This window comes from Muscardinus avellanarius (assembly GCF_963383645.1).
Source record: "Muscardinus avellanarius genome assembly, chromosome: 5".
In the NCBI taxonomy this organism is placed as follows: Eukaryota; Metazoa; Chordata; class Mammalia; order Rodentia; family Gliridae; genus Muscardinus; species Muscardinus avellanarius.
In genome coordinates, this window is record NC_137790.1 from 94,903,230 (window position 1) to 94,928,766 (window position 25,537).

The 25,537-nt window shown below is 40.7% G+C and overlaps 1 protein-coding gene across 1 annotated transcript; it reads left to right on the forward strand.

The window, feature by feature from the left end:
• Positions 1-1,873: 1,873 nt before the first annotated feature.
• Positions 1,874-23,934, forward strand: KCNMB3 (potassium calcium-activated channel subfamily M regulatory beta subunit 3; the record flags this gene model as incomplete). The annotated part of the gene is made up of 4 exons (XM_080695729.1): positions 1,874-1,935; positions 12,987-13,175; positions 18,450-18,648; positions 23,866-23,934. The coding sequence occupies 4 exons, from the start codon at positions 1,874-1,876 to the stop codon at positions 23,932-23,934; spliced, it is 519 nt and encodes a 172-aa protein (XP_080551855.1).
• Positions 23,935-25,537: the final 1,603 nt, after the last annotated feature.

The window sequence follows — 25,537 nt, forward strand, 5'->3', positions numbered from 1 at the left end:
GTTGCAGAGGGCCTCACTAAGTAGTAGCTGAGGCTGTCCACGAACCGGGATCTTCCTGTCTCAGCCTCCCCAATGCTGGGATTACAAGGATGTGCCACCATGCCTGGCTTATTAAACCCTCTTTAAATAGTGGTAAGTAACAGTTTATATGGCAATGTTTATAGATGTGATTATATTTACATTCTTGCTCAAACCAATGTTTTGAAAAAAAATTTTTGTGGGGGTCTGGGGATAGAACCCAGGGACATTCGACCTCTGAGCTATACCCTCCAGCCCTATTTTGTATTCTTTATTTTGAAACAGTGTCTCACAAAGTTGTAGAGGGCCTCACTAAGTAGCTGAGGCTGTCTGCAAACCATGATACTCCGTTCTCAGCCTCCCAAATGCTGGAATTACAAGCGTGTGCCACCATGCTTGGCTGAAAAATTTTTAAGATAGTCTCTCCTTGATTAAAAAGACAGACAAGAAGCCAGGTGCACACCTGTAATCCAAGCTACTCTGGAGGCTGAGGCAAATATGAGGCCAGCCAGGGCAGGGGGGAGATGCTGTCAAAGAAACAAATGAAAAAAAGAAGTGCTAGGGATGCAGCTCAGTGGTAAAGCACCTGGGTTGAATTCCCAGTACTGAAACAAAACAAAGCAAATCCAGTAACATACAGGAAAAGTTCTATTAACATGTCATCATCTACATCTGGATAAACTACAATAATGGGAATTTATATTCTCAAATTTATGTTCATAATTTGGGAGTACAGAAAAATCTCCAAATTCCTTTTAAGTCATCAAATATAAAATATTTGATATAGGCCGGGCGTGGTGGCGCACGCTTGTAATCCCCGCGCTTGGGCGGCAGAGACAGGAGGATCGCGCAGGTTCGAAGCCAGCCCCGCGCTCTGGCTTAGGACACCCTGTTTCCAAATAAAAATGTAAAAATATGTCTGGAAGTGTAGCCCGGAGGTAGAAGGGCTTCCAGGAACCCCAGTACCACACACACAAAAAAAAAGTATATTTGATATAGGTTTTTTTTTTTTTTTTTTTTTTTTGCGGTACTGGGGATGGAACCCAGGGGCATTGTACTTCCCAGCTACACTCTCAGCCCTATTTTTTATTTTAATCATTTGAAAATGGGTCTCGCCAAGTTGCAAAGGGCCTAAGTATCTGAAGATGTCCGGGAACCGAGATCCTCCTGTCTCAGCCTGTGTGCCACCACGCCCCCACCATATAATTTTTTTTTTTTTAACTTTGAGATACTTTTAGTAGTATATGTTCTATTGAGTCTTGAAAGTTGGGAACCCCATGTTTGGAAGCAAAGTTAACTTCTCTTAATCAGAACATCCAGTTAACCAGAACAAGCTTTTCTCTAAGCTTGTACTCTAAAGCCAATTTGTGAAAAAGAAGACGTGGCTAGGACAAACATTTCCTCTTTTTATAAACCTTGTACCTAGCGCGTCCCTCACCAATGATACCCGGGCCCCTTGGGCCTCAGAACTTTCCGTGAGCATTTAGGTCTCTATGGTGATGCACCTGCTTGCTGAAGCAGAAACCCAGGTGATAGGTGGTGGACGGCACCGGGCAATGGTGGAAGAAGTTTGTCTGCGAGAATCCGTACGGGGTCCTGAGCACACAGGGCTGACCACTCCATCTTGCCAGGCACCTGCAGGGCCTCCAGCCCAGGTGGCCTCAAGTTCCCATGGCTCCAGAAAAGTTCTAGCAAGCTGACAACTCTGGAGGCGCCAGTGTTGCTACTGGCTGTCCCTGTGCTGGGCCCTGGGGGCTCCCTTTGAGACTCCACTTCCGCTGATGCCTGAGCTGCACCTTCTGGTCCTCAGCGGATGACTTGGTGAAAGGAGTTCATTTTGCCCAGCCTCTACCTCATGCAGCCCTTCAGCGTCCCGGTTCAGATTACAATCCAGGGCAGCCAGAGGCGCCAGGGGAGGTAAGTCACCTGCAAGGGGCATCTTACTGAATGGGGTAGAAAAGGGCCACGGCGAATTTGGAGGTTGAGTTTAGTCTTGGTGCTCTCAAGAGTACCCATCTGCCGGCTGCTGGGTGCCCTGGAGGTTTCCCCTGCAGCTCTGACATGCAGGGGTTGCTTTCTTCCTTGTTGAATTCCTTCCCTACGTGCAAGCTCTTGGAAGCCCAGGAACTTTTTAAAACTTAGCTCTGGATTTCAGCACTAGAATATGGCCCAGCACGTTGTTGGGTGAAGTGAAGGAAAACCATTGGCGAACCCTTCCAGTCCTGGCGGGATGCAAATCCCAGTAACTGCGTGATTTAAACTTTTCCCACCTCCTTTTCTCCTTATCTGTGAAATGGAGATAGTAAGTGTCCCTATTTTCCCCAGCAGAGATCTACTATCTAGGTTGGATCACCATATTCTCTAAATATTTTAGTTATTTTTTTGGAGGGTGGGGTTGAAGAAAGTATTTTAGGTATACTCCCAGCCTTTTTTGTTTATTTACTTATTTTGAAACAGAGTCTTGCTAAGTTACTGCAGTGACCTAAAACCTGTGATCCTCCTGTCTCAGCCTCCCAAGTACTGGGATTACAAGTGTGTGGTTTATCTTACCTTTGTTATTAACCACCCACATCTACTCCTTAAAGGGGGAAGAGAGATTATTTTCAGCCTTCTCTTCTCCCAGGGCAATATAAAGCAGAAAATTGGAGCCTTTGGCAAAGCAGCCCCAGCTGCCTGAGTTGGGCATCGAGCTGTCCATTGTGGGCCCCAAACAGGAGAAGAGTGATGCCGGTGGTGTTTGAGAAATGAGATTTTAAATTGCTGAGGCTGGCCTCGGACCTGTGATCCTCTCCTCCCAGCCACCCAAGAACTGGGATTACAGGCTGTGCCACTGTGCCTTACTTTGAGAAATGAGATATTTAAAGATTTTAAAATCTTTAAAATGATTTAAAAAATTCTTGGGAGGGGTACATTTTATAGCCAAGTTTATTCGTTATCTGGAAACACTCATGACTTGTCAGGGACTCAAGTTGGGTGGGAGCTGAGAAAGGGGAAACGCTGGAGAATGTCATGGCCTCAGGAGGACAAACAGGAGGAGAGGGAGTATAGGGTCCGGTGGGGTAGGGTTTGGGGATGAAAGAACAGACAGACCATGGGGCAAAAACAGATTCTTCTCTCCTAGCAGTGGACTAATGCTTTCGTGAGCAGACAATTAAAGTGAATCACTGTATGGCAAAAGATCAAATGACAGACATGCAAGCAAACAAGTTTTAATGCCTGTTTCTGGCATAATTATCTAGATAGAAAGGTAGTCATATTAACCCCAAAGCAACTGCAGTATCTTGTTTTCACGTCTGAAACCCACATTGGATTGTTGTTGCTCTTTCCCTTGCCAAACTGTGTGTGTGTGTGTGTGTGTGTGTGTGTGTGTGTGTGTGTGTGTGTTATACTAAGGATAGAACCCTACCCCTGAGCTACACCCCCAGCCCGATTTTATACTTTTATTTTGAAATAGGGTCTCACTAAGTTCCAGAGCCTCACTAAGTTGCTGAGGCTGGTCGTGAACTTGCGATCCTCCTGTCTCAGCCTCCCAAATACTGGGATTACTCGCTCAACTTACTTGCCAAACTTGAAGAACCATCTTGGCTTGACTCAGCCTCATTTGCTATTTCAAAAGAAGTTTTTAAAAATAATTTTGTAATTAAAGAAATAGAGGGGTGAAAATAATTACCAAAGCCTCCTCTGCTACAAAAACAAATGACAGGGAAATACTAATTTAATGAATCCCCTGCTTAGCAGTTACATAGGCATATGAAGTAAGTGACTGATGAATTATGAAGCTTTGATGAGCTGCGGCATGTCCCTAAGAAACACTTCTTGCACAAGTTTCTGTGTTGGAGGGAGAGGCTGCTGGCTTTTTGCTGGGCTTACGCCCAGAAGAGCAAGTTCAAGCTCCTTGTAATCCAGTTTGCTTCAGGCTGAGCCAGAGGGCAACTGTAGGCTGGCATTGTGCTCAGGTCTGGTGGGAAAGTCAGTCCTGCCTGCACTGCTTCCTTGACTATGCATAAGCCTCTCTAGATAACACAGTGTTGGCTAGAAGTGGAGATGTATTAATGACAAAAAGAAAAAAGACTTTTACTTATCTCACTGACTAGAGAACAAATTAAACCCTTGTTAAGTGCTTTGAGGTCTTTGGATGAAAGGTGCTTGTGAATACCACAAAGTTAATTACAGGGCTATTTATGAATCCTGAGAACTGAAAACACCATAATAATATTCACCAATAAAGACCTGGTTAAGGAAAATATGGCATATCTAATTGATGGAATGTTATGTAGCCAATGGAAAGACTATAAAGAATTTTTATGACAAGGGGAACTGCTAAGTAAAAAATAAAACATTCCAAAACCTCAATCTATATGTAGTGTGATTTTCTTCATATTTAAACCAATATATAGAAAGAGAAGGATACCTCAGCAAGTAAATAGTATTGCCACTAGGTGGTAAAATTGTGGGTGTTTCCCCCCTCATTTAGACTTTTCCATATTTTCCAAGTTTCATACAATGACCATATAAAAAGTATATGACTTTCATGATTCCTTTGACCTTTGTTGAAGCTTTCTCTATGGCTGTTTGTGGTCAGGTCTTACAAATGTTTCACACATGCAAACATACAAATATGTGAAACATACAAATGTTTCACAAATGTTTCATACATGAGAGAATATGTATTCTGCAGAGGACAGTAGTTCATATTTATTATTTAGAGAAAACTTGTTCATTGCTTTGCTCAAATCTGTTTTCTTATTGATCTGTCCAGTTAAACAATCATTTGTTGAGAGAGTATGTAAAATATTTTATAATCCAATAGATTTTGTCTAGTTCTCCTTATAATACCGTTCCATGAGGCAATACTATTAGGTATATACAAATTAGAATTGTCTCTTTTAGGTGAATTTGAAGCTTTAATCAATCTTATCATACCATCTTTAATTCTTTTTTTAAATCTTTAATTCTAAGAAAGCTTTTTAATCTTAAGGTTTATATCAGCTTGGTTTTTTTATACTTTGCCTGATAAATTTTAATCTTTCTACGTCTGTGTGTTTTAGGTATATTATTAATAAAACTATAAATATTTACACATATATGTCTAAATCTAGTCTGACAATCTTTATCTTTTAGCTGAATCACTTAATCTATTTATATTATTTAATCTTGATATGCTAGAATAATAGTATTTTATCATATTATTTTGTACTTTCTATTTGTCCTGTCTTTTCTGTAAGAATCCTTCTTCCTCCTGTTCCTCCTCCTCCTCTTCCTCCTTCTCCTCCTCCTCCTCCTCCTCCTCCTCCTCCTCCTCCTCCTCCTTCTTCTTATTCTTATTCTTATTCTTATTCTTATTCCTCATGGTACTGGGATTGAGCCCAGAAGCATTCTATTTCCAAGCTACACTCTCGCCCCCCACCCACTTTTTGAAGCAGGATCTTGCTAAGTTACTGAGTTTCTTGCTAAGTTACTTAGAGTCTCATGAGTTGCTGAGGTTAGTTCTCTAACCTGAGATCCTATCTCAGCCTCCCATTCACTGGGATTATAGATGTGGAACACTAAGCTGAGATTTTTTTTCTCTTGCTTTCTTTGGGTTGATTTTCTTCCTCCCTTACTAGTTTAGGAATTATATCACCTATTTCTACTACTTTATTATTATATGGTACTGAGGATTGAACCAAGAGGCATTCTACCTCGGATTATACTCCCAACCCTTTTTATTTTTAAAAAGGGTCTCATTAATTTTCTGCACCCTGGTTTCAAACCTGGGATCCTCCTGCCTCAGCCTCTCAAATAAGGGATAATAGGTGTGTACCACCATGCCCAGCCACACTTAAGCTTATTAAAGTGAAATCAGTATCTATTCTCCTTTCCCCAAAGAATCCCAGGCACTTAGAACATATTAGCACTGTTACCTCCTCTAAATCATATGCTTTTGTGCAGTAATTGTTTTTTATTTGGCCCCACAAAACATTATAATCATAATAAAAGTAATTACTAGTACTATTTTTTAGAGTCAGTATTTTCATTCACCTATTTACTTTTTTTTTTTCAGTACTGGGAATGGAACCCAGGGGCATTCTACCTCTGAGCTATACCCCCAGCCCTAATTTTTATTCTTTATTTTGAAACAGGGTATCACTGAGTTGCAAAGGGCCTGAGGCTTTCCTCAAATAGCAGTCTTCCTGTCTCAGCCTCCTGAATGAGATTACAAGCGTGGGCTCCTATTTACTTCTTTATGGTTCTACATTTCTAGTTAACAATCATCTCTGTTTCCTGAGTATTTTTTCCCTTCTGCCAAGAGTAAATATTTTACCTTTTCCTTTAGAGTCTACTGAGGGCAAACTCAGGTTTTGTGTTCATCTGAGATGTTTTTATAATGTCCTCAGGCTTGGGAGATGTTCTGCTAGGTATGGGCTCCCGAGGTCACTCTGCTCAGCATGCACACGCCATTCCTGTCCTCTGGCTTCCATTTTTGTTAAAGGAGTGAGCTCTCAGATTAACAGGCCTTTGATGTTAATCTTTCTCTGGATGCTGTTGGGTTTTCTCTCTGGCTTCTGTAGCTGTGCAGTGTATGCATGGGTGCGCCTAGCTGTAAATTTCTTCCTATTTTATGCTACAGGGCTCCTGGAATTTGTGGATTCAGCCCTTCACCAGTCCTAGGATTTGACTTTTCTCTTTAAAATGTTGCTTCTGACTAACTTTTCTTCTTTTGGAATCCTAGACAGATAACATGTTAGACATTTTCAACCTACTTTCCATGTCTCTGAACCTCTGTTTGCTATTTTTCACTTAAAAACATGTTTTAACACTGACTATTTTGCAGCTTCAGTTTTTTGTCTACTAATTAAGTGTTAAATATGTCCCTTGAGATTTTACTCTTTTCTCTCCCTCCTTTCCTTTCGAACTGAGGAGCACTTTACCACTGAACTACACCCCCAGCCTTTTAATTTTAATTTTTTTTGGGTGGTACTGGGGTTCCTGGAAGCCCTCCTACCTCCGGGCTACACTCCCAGACATATTTTTACATTTTTTATTTGGAAACAGGGTCTCCTAAACCAGCGCGTGCGGCTGGCTTCGAACCTGCGCGATCCTCCTGTTTCTGCCTCCCAAGCGCGGGGATTACAAGCGTGCGCCACCACGCCCGGCTCAGCCTTTTAATTTTGAAGCAGGGTCTCTCTAGGTTGCTGAGGCTGTCCTTGAATTTGAGATCCTCCTGCCTCAGCCTCCTGAATACTGGGATTACAGGCTGGTGTCACTGTGCCTGGCTATTCTTAGGCTTTTTCATAGTGCGCCAGCATCTTCATTAAGCTAAATGGGACATGTGTTAATTTTTAATGATTATTTCCATTAGCCCATCTCATAAACATAAAATAATTCCTTATAGCAAATCTACAAGATTGTCAATTTTTTTAAATAAAGGCTTGGGACGAAGTGGACAGACAGAAACATTAGCAATAGGAGGTTTGTTCTTAGATAGTCTTGCTCCTAAATTAGATCAGAGTCTAACAGGTTATGCTAGTTTCATGTAACATACTATTATAGTTGGGTATATTTAATAGATGCATCAGAAGTGCCACAGAGACTCACTATAAGCCTCTTCACTCACAGATTCTGAGGATAAAAATATTTTTTAAATTGATATTCATTTAACCATGAAGTACTGACATTTTCTGACTTTGCACTTCTGTTTTTGGCTATTTCTGCTTCCAGGTGCAGGCTCCCTGACATCTTAGACTGCTGTTTACTTTTTGGTACTGAAGTTTGAACCTAGGGTTGTTATTTATTTATTTATTTATTTATTTATTTATTTATGATTTTGCAAGTCTGGGGATGGAACCAGGGGCATTTGACCTCTGGGCCATACCCCTTGCCCTAGTTTTTATTCTTTATTTTAAATAACAGGGTCTCATTAAATTGCAGAGGGCCTCACTAAGTAGCTGAGGCTGTCTGAAAACTGTGATCCTCCAGTCTCAGCCTCCCGAATGTTGGGATTACAAGCATGCACCACCATGCCCGGCTTTTTAAAATTTTGAAACATGGTCAAAATAAGTTGCTGAGGGCCTACCTAAGTTTCTGAGCCTAGCCTTGAACCTATGATCTTGTTTCAGCCTCCCAAGTACCAGGACTACAGGCATGGGCCACCAAGCCCGGCTCCTAGGATACATACCTTACAGCAAAACCCCAGGAAACCTATAACACAGAACTACGAAGGTCCAAAGCAGAAGGGAAAACCAGGGGGATGGGAACTGGGAACTACAGAAAAGAGTCAAACTTTACCTTAGAGCTAAAACTCTCCTCCATCCATGTATCAGATGTGTTGAAAATTAAGACATGTTCTGGCTCAAAGTTAAAAAAAAATTCTGTGCAGTTCTCCAAGGAAGGAGTAAAGTGTCAAAGCTGACAAAGCACTCCCGGCCGGATCACAAAGTGCTGCCATCTTCCGGCTTGGCACTTCCTTTTGCGGGCACTTCTGCTCCAGGGCGCAGGCCCCGGGCATCCTAGCTGCGGGCCAACCCCCTCAGTCCAAGGTGCTGCAGGGAGAAGGGAGTGGACTGCGCAAGGACGTGAAATATGGGGCGCGCACATGAAATACGGGGGTGGGGAGAGAAAACAACTAGCAAGTCTCTTGATGAAGTTTTTGCTTGTTTTCAACATTTGGTAAGGATTTTAGGCAGCTTGGTGGAACCTGAGTCTTCACCATTACAGGTGAATTTGTTTGGCTTGCAACTTCATAAAAACCTCTGAATAGAAATACCACTGGGACACAAATGGCCACTGATATGAGAAAAGCAAATCAGTGACACTGACCATGGCAGTGTTGACCTTGTGGGAAGTGGAGACACAGCCCAGCTTGGCTGCAGCTCACTGCACCTGGCCAGCTGTTCCTATGGGAAATGGGGTTCTTGTAATTTTTTTCACAAGTCATAAATACGCATTTTAGCCGGGCGTGTTGGCGCACGCTTGTAATCCCCGCGCTTGGGAGGCGGAGACAGGAGGATCACGCTGGTTCGAAGCCAGCCTTGCTGGCTTAAGAGACCCTGTTTCCACATAAAAAAGTTAAAAAATAGGTCTGGGAGTGTAGCCCGTGGGAGTGTAGCCCGTGGGAGTGTATCTCAGAGGTAGAAGGGCTTCCAGGAACCCCAGTACCACCACCAAAAAAAAAAAAAGCATTTTAATAAAAAATGGTTTTAAAGTGTTAACCATAACACCATAGGGGTGGGGGAAGAAAGGGGGAGAGGAGGAGAAGGAAGAGAAGGAGGAGAAGAGGAAGGTTTATGTAATCCCGTACATGGGAGACTGAGACAGGACAATCACAAGTTCAAAGCCATCCTCTGCAACTTAGCAAGGCTCTCAGCAACTCAGTGAAGTCCTGTTTCAAAATAAAATAGGGCTGGGGTTGTAGCTGGGAGGTAGAATGCCCCTGGGTTCAATTCCCAGTATCCCTAAAACTATGGAGCAGGAGGAGGAGGGGGAAAAGAGGGAGGGGGAGAGAGGAGAGAGAAGGAGCTGGAGGAGGACAACCAGAGAGATGGCCAACAAAAACACATCCAAATCTGGATGCTATTTCTCAGCCTCTAGTTTGTGACCTTTGTGTTAGACTTTACCACCTACTAGACACCCGTTGTGAAAAAATTTATCACATCCTTTGCTGGAGCAGGTTTTCAGGCAGAGAGAAGACACAAAGAGAGGCACATGCAGAGCAGTGAGAGGACAGGACACAGCACAGGGGCGAGGGGAAAGAAGACAGCAGTGAATGCTTCCTAATTCTGAGTAGACAGAGCTGCGGGGCAGAAGGTTGCCAGGAGGAGCTCACAAAAGAGCAATGCAAACCCTGCCATTTTAGGACAGTGCAGATTCGCAGTGTGAGCTGTTCCCCTCATTCTTTACATGTGGAATTCATAAGACGATGTAACAAATATTTTCAGAAAGGATGTGCAATATCCTGGAAAGATAAGTCAGTTTTTAGCACTTATTTGTATAAAAAGATAAAAACTACTCATAGGTAATCCTTTCCCATTGATGACTCAGATCTCTAAAGACTTCCACCAGGCAACATGATTTAGTCTTGTTTGTTATAATTTCCTTAAAAATATTTGTTAACACAGCTGGGCTGGATAGTGCATGCTGGTAATTCCCATACTTGGTAGGCTGAGACAGGAGGATCACAGGTTTGAGCACAGCCTCAGCAGCTAGCAACTTACCGAGACCCTTAGCAACTTAGACTCTGTTTCAAAGTAAAAAATAAAATAGGGCGGGGGGTGTATTTCAGAGGTAGAATTTCCCTATGTTCAATTCCTAGTATCAAATAAAATAACATAAAATAAAATAGTGCTGGTTTAGTTCAGAAGTAGAGCACCCCAGGATTCAATTACCAGTACTAAATGTTGCGGGGGTGAAATGTGCATGGTGTGTGTGTGGAGAGAAGTAATCCCCCCCACCACCACCACACAGACAGACAAACAGGAAAACCGTGGATTCTTGTCCTAAGCTAAGAATAAGTATTCATCACTTGGACAGCTGCTGAAGATTTAAAGTTTATTAAAAAGATAGAAATATAGGAATAGTTACAGCCCTGTGCCAGAGCGGGGCACAGGGGGGCAATTCGAATGAAAATGCCAAAGAACTCCAGTTTACTGAGTGTTTTTATCCCGCCCAAGTCCTAGGCAGGTCCCTTTGATTTTGGAGATAATGCTACCCCTTATCTCCAGTCCCAGCTCTGCTCCTGCTAGCTCTCCAGCCGGATTTAGGGCCGGAGGGGGAGGCATCTCTGTCTCCAGACACAGGCTTTTACCTTTTGTCTTATCCCCCAAAATGTATGAAATTGTTCTTAGGAATGTAAAGACACATTTTTCCTGGCTCCAGCCTTCCTTCCTTTACAAATGGAAATTACAAGTCTCTTCTTCCTGTTAGCTAACCCTGGATTTCTTAGTAAAGAAGATATATTATAAAATTGGAAATCTTTCCCAATACTGACACATTAATACATTTTAAACCCTCTTCCCAATACTAGTACACTAAATGCATGCATACATACATACATATACACATATGTGCATGTATAGATATACACATATATAATTGATAACATCATTTTAGGTCATTTATTTTTGCGGTACTAGGAATGGAACCCAGGGTCATTCTACCTCCAAGCTAAACCCCCAGCCCTATATATTTTTTTAATGATTTAAACATTTATGTCCCAAGTAAACATTTATACCCCAGGTGTGAGCACATCCATTTTCATAAAACAAACTCTTTGGGACATTAGGTCTTCCTTTTCTGATAGAGGACTAGCATCTAGAATATACAAAGTATTTATTTATTTTTATACATATTTTTATTGAAAATAAATGGTATACATTTAAACTGTATTTGGGGTCTTCTGCCCCCACCCCCATTTTCCCTCTCCCCCCACCAATGATTGTCCAGGGTAGCTATGCCATATTCATACTTTACACATATTCGGATGTTGACCCTCATTAATCAAGTTCAGCCTTTATCCTCTTCTATCTTTCCATTCAAACTTTGCTGAGGTTTCCTTTCCATTATCTGGAGTTCCTCTGGTATCCCCTATGCTCCCTAGTTTGGGCTTATTAGAGGGAACATATGTCCTTTCTCTTTATGTACTTGGATGATCCTGACTTAACATAAGTTCTCTGATTAAGTTCTCTGCTGTAGTTCTCTGATTTCAACCCCTTTGGAACAATAGCTAGGAGTGGTAGAGCTGGATCATATGGTGGATCTATTCCCAGTTTTCTCAGGAATCTCCACACAGATCTTCATAGTGGCTAACCTGGTTTGCACTCCCACCAACAGTGTAAAAGAGTTCCTCTTTCCCCACATCCTCACCAGCATTTGTTGTTATTTGATTTCTTTGTGCTTGCCATTCTGATTGGGGTTAGATGGAATCTCAGTGTAGTTTTGATTTGCATCTCCCTGATGGCCAATGATGTAGAACATCTTTTCATGTATCTTTGTATCTCTTCTTTTGTAAAGTGTCTATTTAGTTCAATTGCCCATTTCTTGATTGGGTTGTTTGTTTTGCTAGTGTAGAGTCTTTTGAGCTTTTTGTATATTCTGGATATTAGCCCCCTATCAAAGTGGTGCCCGGCCCTATTTTTAAATCTTTATTTTGAAACAGGGTCTCACTGAGTTGCAAAGGGCCTCACTAAGTCTCTGAGGCTGTCCACGAACTTGGATCCTCTGGTCTCAGCTTTGCAAATGTTGGGATTACAAACGTGCACTACCATGCCCGGCTCCTATTTTATTTTTTATTTTGAAACAAGGTCTTGCTAAGTTATAACACACTGGCCTTGAACCTATGACTCTCTTGTCTCAGCCTTCCAAGTACTGGGATTACAGGTGTGTGTCATTACACCTGGCATTTTAGGATTTTATATGGACTTTTCACATTTTGTCGGGGCCCGCTCGGCTAGACCGGGATGGGGCGGTGGTTCAAGATGGTGCCTAGGCATGTTGCCAAGTCACGAGGCTCACGAGGCTGGTGGTGTCCTGAGCCTGCGCAGTGAGCCCTATCAGGCGCCCTATGGATGATCAGTCACGCAGCGCCTCGTGCTACCACCAGCCTGCGTATGAGAGGGTTAGAAATGCGCATGCCCTAGCTGTGGGAAGCTTGGGGTTGGTGGAGTGATGAGGGAGGGGTTATGAGACTGATATATATTTGCCTGCTGTGCGCATTGAAGGGGAAGCATTAAAGAGGGGAAGCATTAAAGAGGAAGCATCATCAACAGACTCGGCGTTTGTGTCTTCTTTCCCGGGGCTCTGCAGGACGGAGCCTTAGGGACGCGACAACATTTCAGTTCTGAATGAGGGATCTTTTGGTGTTTTGTTGACCTTGTACATGACCACGTGGCCACAAATGGCATCATCCATCCCTTCCTGTGTTTTCAAATGTTTCTACTTCTTTATGAGCTTATCACATCCCTCACCCCTTCCCTTCCTTTGCTTCCTCCAAGGAATGGCTTTTCTACCTCAGGGAAGAACAGACACAGAGACTGCAAGAATGGAGAGCCACTAGCTGTGCACAAGCTACCATCCAGTGCTGGAGAAGACAGGGCCATCCTGCTGGGGCTTGCAATGATGGGCTTTTCCCTCCTAATGTTCTTCTTGCTTGGAACAACCATCCTGAAGCCCTTCATGCTCAGGTAAGAGACAGAGCAGAGAGCTAAGTTTTTAGTTCAGCTGGGACCTAGGAGCAGTGGGTAAAGGAGGGGGGCTGGCTTTGGTTGCTTCTGTCTCTGTTCTACTGAGGGTAGTGTAGGACAGGGAGGGTGCCTGTTCCTCTACGAAGCTGGGAGGCAGCTGAGTGCAAGGAAAGGGGGTAAAAAGTGGAAGATATTCCTTCCTACAACCCAATCCTATAATCCACATGTATTTCAATATATAATCTACACATTTAGGCCATACATTGAATATTTTCCCTTTAAAATATCAATTTCCAAGCCTTGCTTGGTGGTGCTTGCTTGTAACCCCAGTACTTGGGAGGCTGAGACAGGAGGATTCAGGTTTGAGGATGGCAAGTAGTGAAACTCTCATCAACCTAGGGAGTTTCTGTTTTAAAATAAAGATAATAAAATAGGTCTGGTGATACAGCTCAGAGGTAGAATGCCCTGGGTTAAATCCCCAGTACCCACCCTCACACACACAAAATCAATTTGCTAGCCAGGCACAGGTGGTGCATGCCTGTAATCCCAGCACTTGGTGGGAATATTACAAGTTTGAGACCAACCTCAGCAACTTATCTAGAGTCTCAGAAACCTAATGAGATCCTGTATCAAAAACAACATCAACAAACTAAAAAAATGTGGCTGAAGCCAGGCGTGGTGGTGCATGCTTGTAATTCCAGCATTCAGGAGGCTTATATCAGAGGATCGCGGTTCGCAGACAGCCTCAGCTACTTAATAAGGTCCTCTGCCACTCAGTGAGACCCTGTTTCAAAATATGGAAAATAGGGCTGGGGGTGTAGCTCAGAGGTAGAATGTTCCTGGGTTCCATCTCCAGTACTGCAAAAAGGGGGGGGGGGCTGAGGTGTAGCTTAGAGGTAGAACTCCCCTGAGTTCTAACACCAGTATCACACCCCCCCAAATAAATCAATTTCCCAAGGAAAGGTTAAGCCTTCTATGTGAGCATAAGAGCACAACACAGGTTTTTAAAATTTAACAATGCCTACCTGATTCATAGTAGCTACTCAATAAATATTTCTTTCTCTTTCTTCTTTATGTTTACAGTACTAGGGATTGAACCCAGGGGCATTTTAGCTCTGAGCTACACTGCCAACCTTTTTTATTTTTTATTTTGAAACAGGGACTCACTAAATTGTGGAGGGCCTCACTAAGTAGCTGAGGCTGGCCACAAATCTGTGATCCTCCTGTCTGAGCCTCCCAAGTACTAGAGTTATGAGCCTGCACCACCACATTCTGCTCTTCCTTTTCTTTTAACTCATTTCTTTATTAAATACACGTGGAAGGAAGGGGTGATTCACTTTGGACCTCCAAAGAGCAAAAGAAGGCCATGGAAGAGGAGGCCTAGGAGATCAGTAATGAGAAGAGGTTATGGAAAGGCAGTGAGGGGCATACTCTTGTTATTTTTCAGATCAATCTCCTGCCATTCCTGAGTTATCAGTGTTAAGAGGAAAGATAGAGGTCACCTCTACAATAGCACACGCTGCCACTATTACATGGGCCCAGAGGAATTTTTTCTCTGGTACTAGCACCAAGAGAAACCGTGCTGTTCTTTATCGACTAGCTTACTTTTATTCAGTGTAAACCAGGAATCATGCATTGTATAACATCTTTCATTGCTTTGGCTGCTAGGAAGCTTAGAGCTAAATTTGTGGCTTTTATCACTATAAGGGATATAATTCTTATAACTGTAAGGAATCTGATGGTCTTCAGGTTAGATGTTTGTACTTCACTCATGTCATTTCAGCCTTCTCCTTTTTCTGTTGTTTCCTCATCTACTTTAAAAACTTGTATCACATATGTCTGTATAGATGAAGTGTGTGTGTGTGTGTGTGTGTGTGTGTGTGTGTGTTCACGTATACACATGCACACACACAAAGTTATACATACACAGTCAAGTCAGATGATGATGGTGATTTTTGTGGTACTGAGGATTGAACCTAGGGGCATTCTTCCTCTGAGCTATAACCCCAGCCCTATTTTTATTCTTAAATTTGAAACAGGGTTCACTAAGTTAATGAGGGTGTACATTGCTAATGCTGGCCTTGAACTTGCAGTCTTAATTGTCCAGCCTTCAAAGTACTGAGATTATAGGCATGCATCACCATACCCAACTCAGATTATTTTTTAAATATGTGATAGACATATTTTGGAGATGCCTCAAGGATACCTGCTGCAAGATGGCACCAAATATTTACTCATATTTATTTTGATTTTATTTATTTGCTACTGGGGATCGAACTCAGTGGTTCTACATCTGAGCTATACCCCCAGCCTCAAATTTATTTTGAAATAGGTTCTTTGTTTAGTCACTGGGGGCCTTGCTAAGTTGCCTTGAACCTGTGATCCTTATATCTCTGCCTCCAAGTACTGAGATTACAGGAGTAAGGCACTATATCCAGCCAGTTGCTCATATTCAAGTTTTATTTTTCTAAGTGTTTTGGAAATTATTTGGTTTAAATAATTAAGTGAATGCTAGTTATAAGGTGAGTTTTCTTGCCTTATAATCTTGTGCCATTTCAGAGAATAGATTTGCTCCAGTAAAAATGGTGGTTAAGACCTGGACAGCTCATGTCTATCCCCATTTTCTGAGTCCCTCATTTTTCAGATGGTGGGTTTTTATCACAGCTGTAGACAAATAGACTCACAGTGATATTGAGGGAATGTGCTCATTTTTCAGCCCTAGATACATTCCTGGTTCCACCTGAAAGGCTCTAGCCTAACTAACCCTTGTTCACAGGCAGAATGTCATATTCTCTACAGTGAGCCTTTCTGAAATCTTTAAGGGAGATTCAAATCATACTCAGTTTGTTTTGGTCCAACCCTAGAGAACTTGGGTTCTAACAGGTAAGCGGGCAACTCTAAAATATTATTGCAAGGTACCTAGTTTAAATGAGATAAATTAGCAGGCTATGGTGGTGCACACCTGTCATCTTAGTACTTGGGAAGCTAAGTACTCAGCAATTTAGCAAAGTCCTCAGCAACTTAGTGAGATCCTGTTTCAAAATAAAAAATAAAATAGAGCCAGTGTATAGCTCAGAGGTAGAAGGCCTCTGGGTTCAATTCCCAGTACCATGAATGAATGAATAAATGAATGAACAAATAGAAAAAACAAATATGTTAAAACGATGAAAAAGAAGGCCAGAGTTAAACCTATGAAAGAACTTTATTTTCCATTTTTACAATTTTCACTTGCCCAACATTGTCCCAAATTTATTTTTAGGTTTGCAATAATTTTGACTCATTAAAACTGTCAGTAACTGCCATGTAACAAATATTGGTAACTACTGCTGTTAAGAAATTACCCTAAATTTGGTGACTTGAAACATCACAAATATATCCTCTCACATCATTCTGGGCAGGAGCTTGGCATAGGCCCCAGAGCACTAACATCCAGGCGTCAGCAGGGCTACATTCCTTTCTAAAGGCTCCAAAAGAGTCTGTTTCCTCTCCTGTTACAGCTTCTAGATGCTGCCAGCATTCCCTGACTTCTTGGGTCTGCTGTCCTCCACCTTTGAAGCCAGCAGCAGCAAGTAAAGTCCTCTCACATGTTCACATCGCAGCTCTCTGACATGGCTGCTGCCACCATATTTTTCAGCGATACTCCCCAGTGATTTTTATGCTCTGGGCCATGAGGTCAGTCAAGTTAAACTGCAGTGTGTTTTGAGTATAAAAATTATTATTTCTGGCTAATTATATCAATGAGTGTGATGAAAAGCTAACACTGCTTTTCAAGTATGCTGACTTTTAGGCTTGCTAATCTATCTTCTTGTTTAAGACAAGAGAGGAAAAAAACACAGAGACACAGATATGAGGGTGAGCCTACACCAAGAGCTGGTCCCAGGAGTTCAGTCTCAGCACTTTCTCTCATCCCCATTGACTTCATCTTGGACTTGTTCTGTAATTAATTCATATACATAGGTTCTTTCTTAGCACCACCCCAAGGGCTTCATGGCAGGAGTTTTGTCTACATTCTGTGCTTGTAATGTATGCACAAGTTCTCAAGGAATGTTTTCCAAGTAAATGTTAATTGAGCATAATACTGTAGACCATCTAGTATGTGAGAAGCATTGTGCCTTAAACTTCAAGGAATGTCAAGAGGAACAGGATGTAGCTCCTGAGTTTAAAGAACTTAACTGATAGCAAGTGCAAATAAATATCCCAATAGATTCTTTACATGCTTGCATTTGATCCTTTGGAATTGTGCCTTGTCACCAGAACTTCTGCAGGCTATGTTGACTAAAGGCATTACAGTTGGATACCATCCAAGGGGATGTTGGCTAAATTCCTTCATCAGGAAAGGCCAGTGGGTGCATCTTGAGATGATGAGATACAAGACATAGTGAGATTTCTGAGATTTCTGAGTTTGAATCTTGGTGGTACACTATCAAGGGTAACATTGCTTACAGGTTGTTTCTCAAAATACTTGCATCTTAAATACTATTAAATATCAGAGCGTAATGGCTCATTCTGCTATTTAGTAGTCTTTAATAGTAATCCTAAGACTTGGAAGACTGAGACAGGAAGATTGCAGGTTCAAGCCCAGCAACTCAGCAAGGCCCTCAACACCTTAGTGAGACCCTGTTTCAAAATAAAAAAATAAATGAGTATGGGGGTGTAGCTCAGAGGTAGAATGCCCCTGTGTTCAATCCCCAGTGTAAAAAACAAACAAACAAACAAACAAACAAAAAGCTATTAAATATACAGAATCCTGGGTCTTGACTCATACCCACTAAGCTAGAATGCCTGTTCATGAAGACCTGAGGTCCACACTTAACCAACTCTTCATCCTAACAGATTCATTCGTGTGATTCTAAAGTTTGAAAATCACTGATCTAAGGGAATATTGAGGTTAGTATAGTGAAAAATGATTGTGGAATCAGAACTGAGATGGAGTTGGGTGTGGTGGTACACACCTGTAATCCCAGTACTTGGGAGGCTGATACAGGAGGATCACCAGCCTCAGCAACCTAGACCTTGTTTCAAAACAAAAAACAAAACAAAGGTCTGGAGATGTAGCTAGGAGGCAGAATACCCCTGGGTTCAATCCCCAACACTATATAAAAAATACAAAACTGTGATGAAACTTGGCAATTTGCTGTGGTGTTCCCAGAGTCCTCTGCACTCCCTGATCATTATGTGACTTGTTATAGCCCTACACTATTACCTTGACCTAGACAAATGTCTTGGGCTCCAAACTTCACTAGTAGGTGAAGAATTTATTTTTTCCTCTTGAAGCACTCAGAGGGAAGAATCGAACTGCACTACCTTACACACACACATTGTGGAGGACTGGCTGGACTGTGCTCTCACCTGCAGTGGTGACTGCAGAGGTCAGGGGAAGTACCCATGTCTCCAGGTGCTCGTGAACCTCACACATTCAGGTCAGAAAGCTTTTTTGCATTATAATGAAGAGGCTGTCCAGGTAAATCCTAAGGTAATGTAAAGTTTATTTAATAAAGAGTTCTTACTATACCCACACTTCCATGAAAGACTATCCCTGGCAGGGTGCAGAACCCAGAGACATCTGTAGGGATAAATCTGTTTCCTTCTAGTGAACATTTTTCATAGTGGTCAAATCAGGATTAAGTTTGGAGGAGAAATAGGGTATATGGAAAGGAGAGGGATTATTCCAGTTTTAGTGTCTAGAATTTGTAGGCCAAGACAAAGAGCAGAGTGGCTAGTAGGCAGTCTTACTTTGGGAGTTCCCACTCCCTGTCATATCAAAAGTGTTAAGATGTAGCCAGGCACAGTGGCCCATGCCTAGAACCCCAGTACTTGGGAAGCTGAGACAGGAGGATTGTAGGTCCAAGGCCAGCCTCAGCAACTTAGGAAGACCCTGTTTAAAAAATAGAAAATAAAATAGGGCTGGAGGCATAGCTTGGAGGTAGAATGTCCCGGTACCAAAACAAACAAACAAAATATTAAAATATATTCAGTTTAAGCCAGGTGTGATGGGAGGCTGAGACAGGAGGATCATGGTTCGCAGACAGACTCGGCTACTTAGTGAGGCCCTCTGCGGTGAGACCTTGTTTCACAATAAAGAATAAAAAATAGAGCTGAGGTTGTAGCTTGAAGGTAGAATGCACCTGGGTTTAATCCCCAGTACTGCAAAAAAAAAAAAAGTGTATATATATATATATATATATATATATAATTTTTTTTAGTCTTTCAAGTAATTTCCTTTTCCTTATTAAAGGTATTGTTATAGTTTTGATTTTAAAGAGTTACACAGCAGGTTAATATAAATTTATATTTACACTTAAGCATAAGAGTGTATGAGATTAGATGACATGGTAAACTTTGGTGTCTTTACATAAACATTAATTTCAATCTGATGATTTCTATTTTCTATATTGGACGTAGTATTCTTAGTTTCCAACATCACCTTTTAACATGGCACTCCAGTGCATAATCGATAATGGTAACAAACCTCAAGCTTTTTGCTTGGCTTGGAAATGACCATTACTCTGTGCCTCTTGCCTATGTTTCCCTGTGATCTATGTGATATTTGACCACCTTCTAAGACTGAAACTTCCCATGAATAGCTTGAGCCTGAGGCTTTCAGAATTAAAACTGTTAAGTGTTTGGTATGGCTAACAGTGCCCTTATCTTCCTCCCTCCTCCATGTCCCTAGTGCTTTTACACACCTAAGTGCCATCGGGACAGGAATGACTTGCTCAGCAGTGCTCTGGACATAAAGGAATTCTTCGACCACAGAAACAGAACCCCTTTTTCATGCTTCTACAGTCCAGACAGCCAATCTGAAGATGTCATTCTTATGAAAAAGTACGACCAAATGGTCTTCTTCCACTGCTTATTTTGGCCATCACTGACTATGCTAGGTGGTGCCTTGATTGTTGGCATGGTGAGACTGACACAGCACCTGTCCCTACTATGTGAAAAATACCGCACTGCGGTCAGAGCAGAAGTGGGCAGCAGAGGGCGCACTGCAAAACTGAGGGGACCAGGGAGGTCAAGGGAAGTGGCAGAGGCACCTTAAGGCAGTAGTCAAATTGGAGCACTGGCCACAGAAATTGTGATTTCTACAGTCATAGACTTAATTATGCTTAAGTAAACATTTTTAATTAAGCCTCCTTAATATAATTAAGGAAGCGTTTAAAAAAATTCCATTATATATTCTATTTATTCTATAGGTACAAACTCCCAGTCTTTTCTACTCCCTATCTTTCCACATGAACCACAGAAGCACTTAACAGGACAGTGAATTCGTGGTAGTTATTCTTCATCTAACTTCAGCCCTGGCTAGAAGCTGTCAGTATGGAAAAAAGGCATCTAATCCCTGAGACTCAACTCAGCCCAACTCTGCAGCAGAGTTCATATGGAAACATTTTTTTTTTTTTTTTTGGTAGTGCTGGGGATTGAACCCAGGAAGCATTCTACTTCTGAGCAATACCTCTAGCCCTATTTTTCATACTTTATTTTGAAACAGGGTCTTAAGTTGCAGAAGGACTAAGTATCTGAAGTTGGCTGGGAGCCAGCAATCCTCCTGTCTCAGCCTTCCAAGTACTGGAATTACAAGCATGTGCCACCACATCTGGCTACATGTAAACATTTCTTACAGAAAAATCTTGAGTGAAGAACAGTTCATTCACTACAGAAGACAAAATTTGAAGACTGTTTAAGAAAATGTGGACATATCCTGTCTACTACTGCAGTTTGTTCTTCACCATTAATGAGAAAAACAGGAAAGCTGCTGCCTTGAAAATTCACCCAGTTTATAGTTATTTGTGTTTAACCTTGCCATGTATAATATAACCTTGCCATGTACAATGTAAGTTTTCTTTCAGCAACACTTTTCTAATTATACTTTTCATAAGCTCATTTTACTTTTTTTTTTTTTCAATACTGGGGATGGAACCCAGGGGCATTTTATCTCCAAGTTACACCCCCAGCCCTATTTTTTATTCTTTATTTTGAAACTGTGTCTCACAGAGTTGCAAAGGGTCTCACTAAGTAGCTGAGGCTAGCCGAGAACTGCAATCATCCGGTCTTTCCAGATTAAGCATGTATGAGTTGAAAGGGGTTGGTTTTGGCTTTCCAACGTGCCTCAAAATATCTTTAAAATTTTACTAAAACTATAATCCTAGTGAGTTGGGGAGGCTGAGGCAGGAGTATTACAAGTTTGAGACCAGCCTGGAAAACTTAGCAAGAACCTGTCTTAAAATAAAAAGGGCTGGAGATGTAGCTCAACAGTACAGAGCCCCTGGGCTCAACTCCTCGTAGCATAAACAAACAACAAAGAATTCCACTAAAAACTTAAATTATGGACAATAGAAAAATGAGACTATTATTATTATGACACTGGCTGTTGAATCTGGGCCTCATGCATGCTGGGCGAACACTTTGTCAGTAATAGCCCCTGCCCACAAGAATGAGACTTTTAAAACAATTTTTACACATAAGTGTAATCAAACCACAACCTTTGATTCTAAATCAGTTTAATGCCCTTAGCAATTAAATTCAGGTCACAAAATAGTAAACAAACTGAATTAAATGGAGTAATATTGATTTGGCCAGTAATGAACAATCTTGGTGTTTTGTGTTGAGTGGTAGAACATAGTCTCCAAGTAGGATTCATTTCAATTTGTGGGTCATAATCTCAGCTTTCTGGATGCATATCCTTGGGCAAGTCAGCTAAACTGCCTGAACCTCTTTTCATCCGCACAATGGGGAAAACCTCTTCTTTTCTGACTGTAAGGCATAAACAACTAGATTAGGCGTTAAAAATGTTAATGGCTAATCAGGGAGATGCAAATCAAAACTACACTGAGATTCCATCTAACCCCAGTCAGAGTAGCAAGCATAAAGAAATCAAACAACAACAAATGCTGGCGAGGATGTGGGGAAAGAGGAACTCTTTTACACTGTTGGTGGGAGTGCAAACTAGTCCAGCCACTATGGAGATCTGTGTGGAGATTCCTAAGAAAGGTGGGAATAGATCCACCATATGATCCAGCTATACCACTCCTGGGTATCTTTCCAAAGGGGTTGAATTCAGAGAAATACAGCAACATATGCATACCTATGTTCATAGCAGCACAATTTGTAATAGCCAAAATATGGAACCAACCCAGATCACCATCAACAGATGAATGGATAGCAAAACTGTGGGAAATACACACAATGGAATTCTATTCAGCCATAAAGAAGAACAAAATTATATCATTTGCAAGAAGATGGAAAGCCACGAAGAATATCATGTTAAGTGAGATCAGACAAGCACAGAAGAAGATACACATGTTTCCTCTAATATGCCCAAACTAGAAAGGATACCAATGGGACTCCAGATATTAGAGGGGAAATACTAGCTAAGTTTTAATGGAAAGATAGGAGAGGAGAAAGGCTGATCTTGATTAATGAGGGTCTACATCTGAATATGTGTAAAATTATGAATAAGACATGGTTAACCTGGACAACCATTGGTGGGAGGGGGGAAGAGAAAACGGGGGCGGGGGGGGAGAGGGCACCAAATATAGTGTAAATGTATACTATTTATGTTCAATAAAAAATTGTTAAAAAAATGTTAATGGCTAAACAATGACAACAACAACAACAAAAACAAAAAACCACCCTGGGTTAACAATAGTCAGCACTGGTAATTTTCACTAGGCAGCAAGTGGATGGTTAGAGTAGGGTGCTGCAAGAGATGATGCCGTCTGCCTCTCCCCCATTTTCTTGGCTAAATGTGACATACATAGAAGACTCAGAACTTGGTTAAAAGTTGTGGGACAAATTATTTTCTATGCCAAAGACTTCCTTGTAATAAAATACCTGTATGTGTCCATTTAAATCATGCTGCAAATGGACATTCTGTAGTTTTCTTAAATAAAGGACACTTTCTATCCCATTTCCTAGTAAATTTGACTTCTACCTTAGCAATGTACAATTCTTGTGATTTTTCTAAAAAATTCAGAACTACTAATATAAAACCTAAAGCATATGTTTCAAAAAAGTAGTTACTTTTCCACTCAGATAATGGTTAGTTGGTTCATCCCAGCAGAGAGACATTCTACTCAGAGAACAAAGTTAACTTAAGTTCAAGCCATTTGACAAATCAATAAAGTTTAAGCAATGATACACTTAATTGCTTAGACTTACCAAATATTAATGTCCATGAGCATTTTTGGTCAAAGAAAGGCTCAGACTTACCTTTTATAATTTTTGATGATAACAGAAAGCAAAACCAGTTTGCTTCTAGTCTCCAAATGACTTGAAAAAATGTCCACCTACCTATACATATACATACATACACACCTACATGTATATATGCTTAAAATACAAGTATAAAATTCTTTATACTTAGAGGAAGCTATTATTTAAATAAACATTTTTCTAATACTTGTTAACTTTGCCAGGGAGAAACAATTGGCTTTTAAGGTCTGATAGTTTCGGTTTTCAATCAAATCCAACTAAAATTTTGACTGTTACCAATACTGGTTTGCTTACAAGTGATGTGTGCATGCATACCTCTACTATCTTGTACTCAACATTAAGATGTATGACTACAATGCACCAGTAAAATTTAAGAAAAAAAGAAATGGCAAAATACAATTATTACAGATTTTTGTTTACATAATACACTAAGGATTGTTTGGACACACGTAAAGGTATTTTTTTTTTTAATAAACAGCGTGATGTTACAGACTGCAAAGTTAAAGGAAAGCACACATTGACAGTTTCTGATGAGCACAAACAGTAAGTGCAGTCACAGGCCAAACTTCTTGCTAGAAATAGCAAGACTAAGAAGAGGTCTTAAATTTAGTGATACTGTATTTACTATGTATTTTTAATATAATAACACATGCATCTTGCTGTGTCAAATATTTTGGGGGCCATCATTAAAAGAACATCAAAAACATTTTTTCTCCTAACTAGTGCTTTATACCACAGGAATTCAGTGCATAAACAAAATACAGAGAAAAAGACTTGCTACAATTAATGGAGCTAAAAAGGGTGGTTTGAGCTCCCTGTTGAAGCTCCTTAAATAAATATTTGACCCACCAGTAGTTATTTTTGGTAGTGTTATATTCCCCAAGATATTAAGGTATTATGTTTCAAAATAATATATTCTTTTAGATTTTATTTAACCAAATTTAAGTCTGAAGACTAAATCACACTGATACCATTAACCACATTTAAAACTTGAGTTCCACAGCCAAAAAGATTTTTAGAAATCAGATAAAAGTCAAATTCTCGAACTATTCCTTAGGAATATAAATCTGGTAAGGAGCTTTTTCTTTTGAAATTAAGATAATGATCACATTTGAAAATTCACACTAGAACTGAGGGGTTTAGTTTTACTAAAGATATTTTAACAATACTGAAGGGTTTCTGCCTCCTTGCTAACCTAGGATCAACAAAAATAATACCTAAAAATATACCTGGTTCTGCTACAAAATTATTGCAGTGAGACTAAATGAAGTTGCTGAGAGATTCAGACAGTACTAGACTTACAAAACGTATTTTAACACTTTTTCTGTACTTACCAACATGAAGAATGGAGTCTACTGTTGGTAATAAAAACCAGTTTTACATCCAACTATACTATACTATACTATATGGTGGACTAATTTTACCCTATTCCCCCAAAACTTTTATATGTAATTGTGTAGAAATTAAGTTAGAAAATATCCTTATGGCTCACACCTGCCACTTCTACTAACCAGATGGCTGGAATAAGACCACAAAAGAAATGGCATTGCACTAATATAGGGGAAGTACAAAATCTTAAAATCTTAATCAAGTGGAATGCTTGGATAAAATAAATATTTAAGACTAACATCCTGACTTGGGAGACCTTATTTTTTTGCGGTACTGGGGGTAGAATCCAGGGGCATTCTACCTCCGTGCTACACCCCCAGCCCTATTTTTTATTCTTTTTATTTTGAAACAGGGTCTCACTGAGTTGCATAGGGCCTAAGTAGCTGAGGCTGTCTGCAAACTGTGATCCTCCTATCTCAGTCTCCTGAATGCTGGGATTACAAACGTGTACCACCATGCCCAACTGGGAGACTTCTAATAAATTCTGAACTTGATTTTTAGAACCTTGAAATTTGTTTATACCTTTTATAAAAGATCCTTCTTGATTAGGGATAGCACTGTGAAAGTAGAAATGTGTGCAAAAAGTACACATACCAAATGCACTAATAATGGAGATACATTTTAGAAGCCAAATAAAAAAACCTAGTACCATGAACCTTCTTGTACTATATTGTTTTCAAAATGGCCAGGGCAATGATTAAATTTTATCCAATTTTTTCTTAATGTCTCTTGAATCATTAAAAGTAGGTATGCTAACTCTG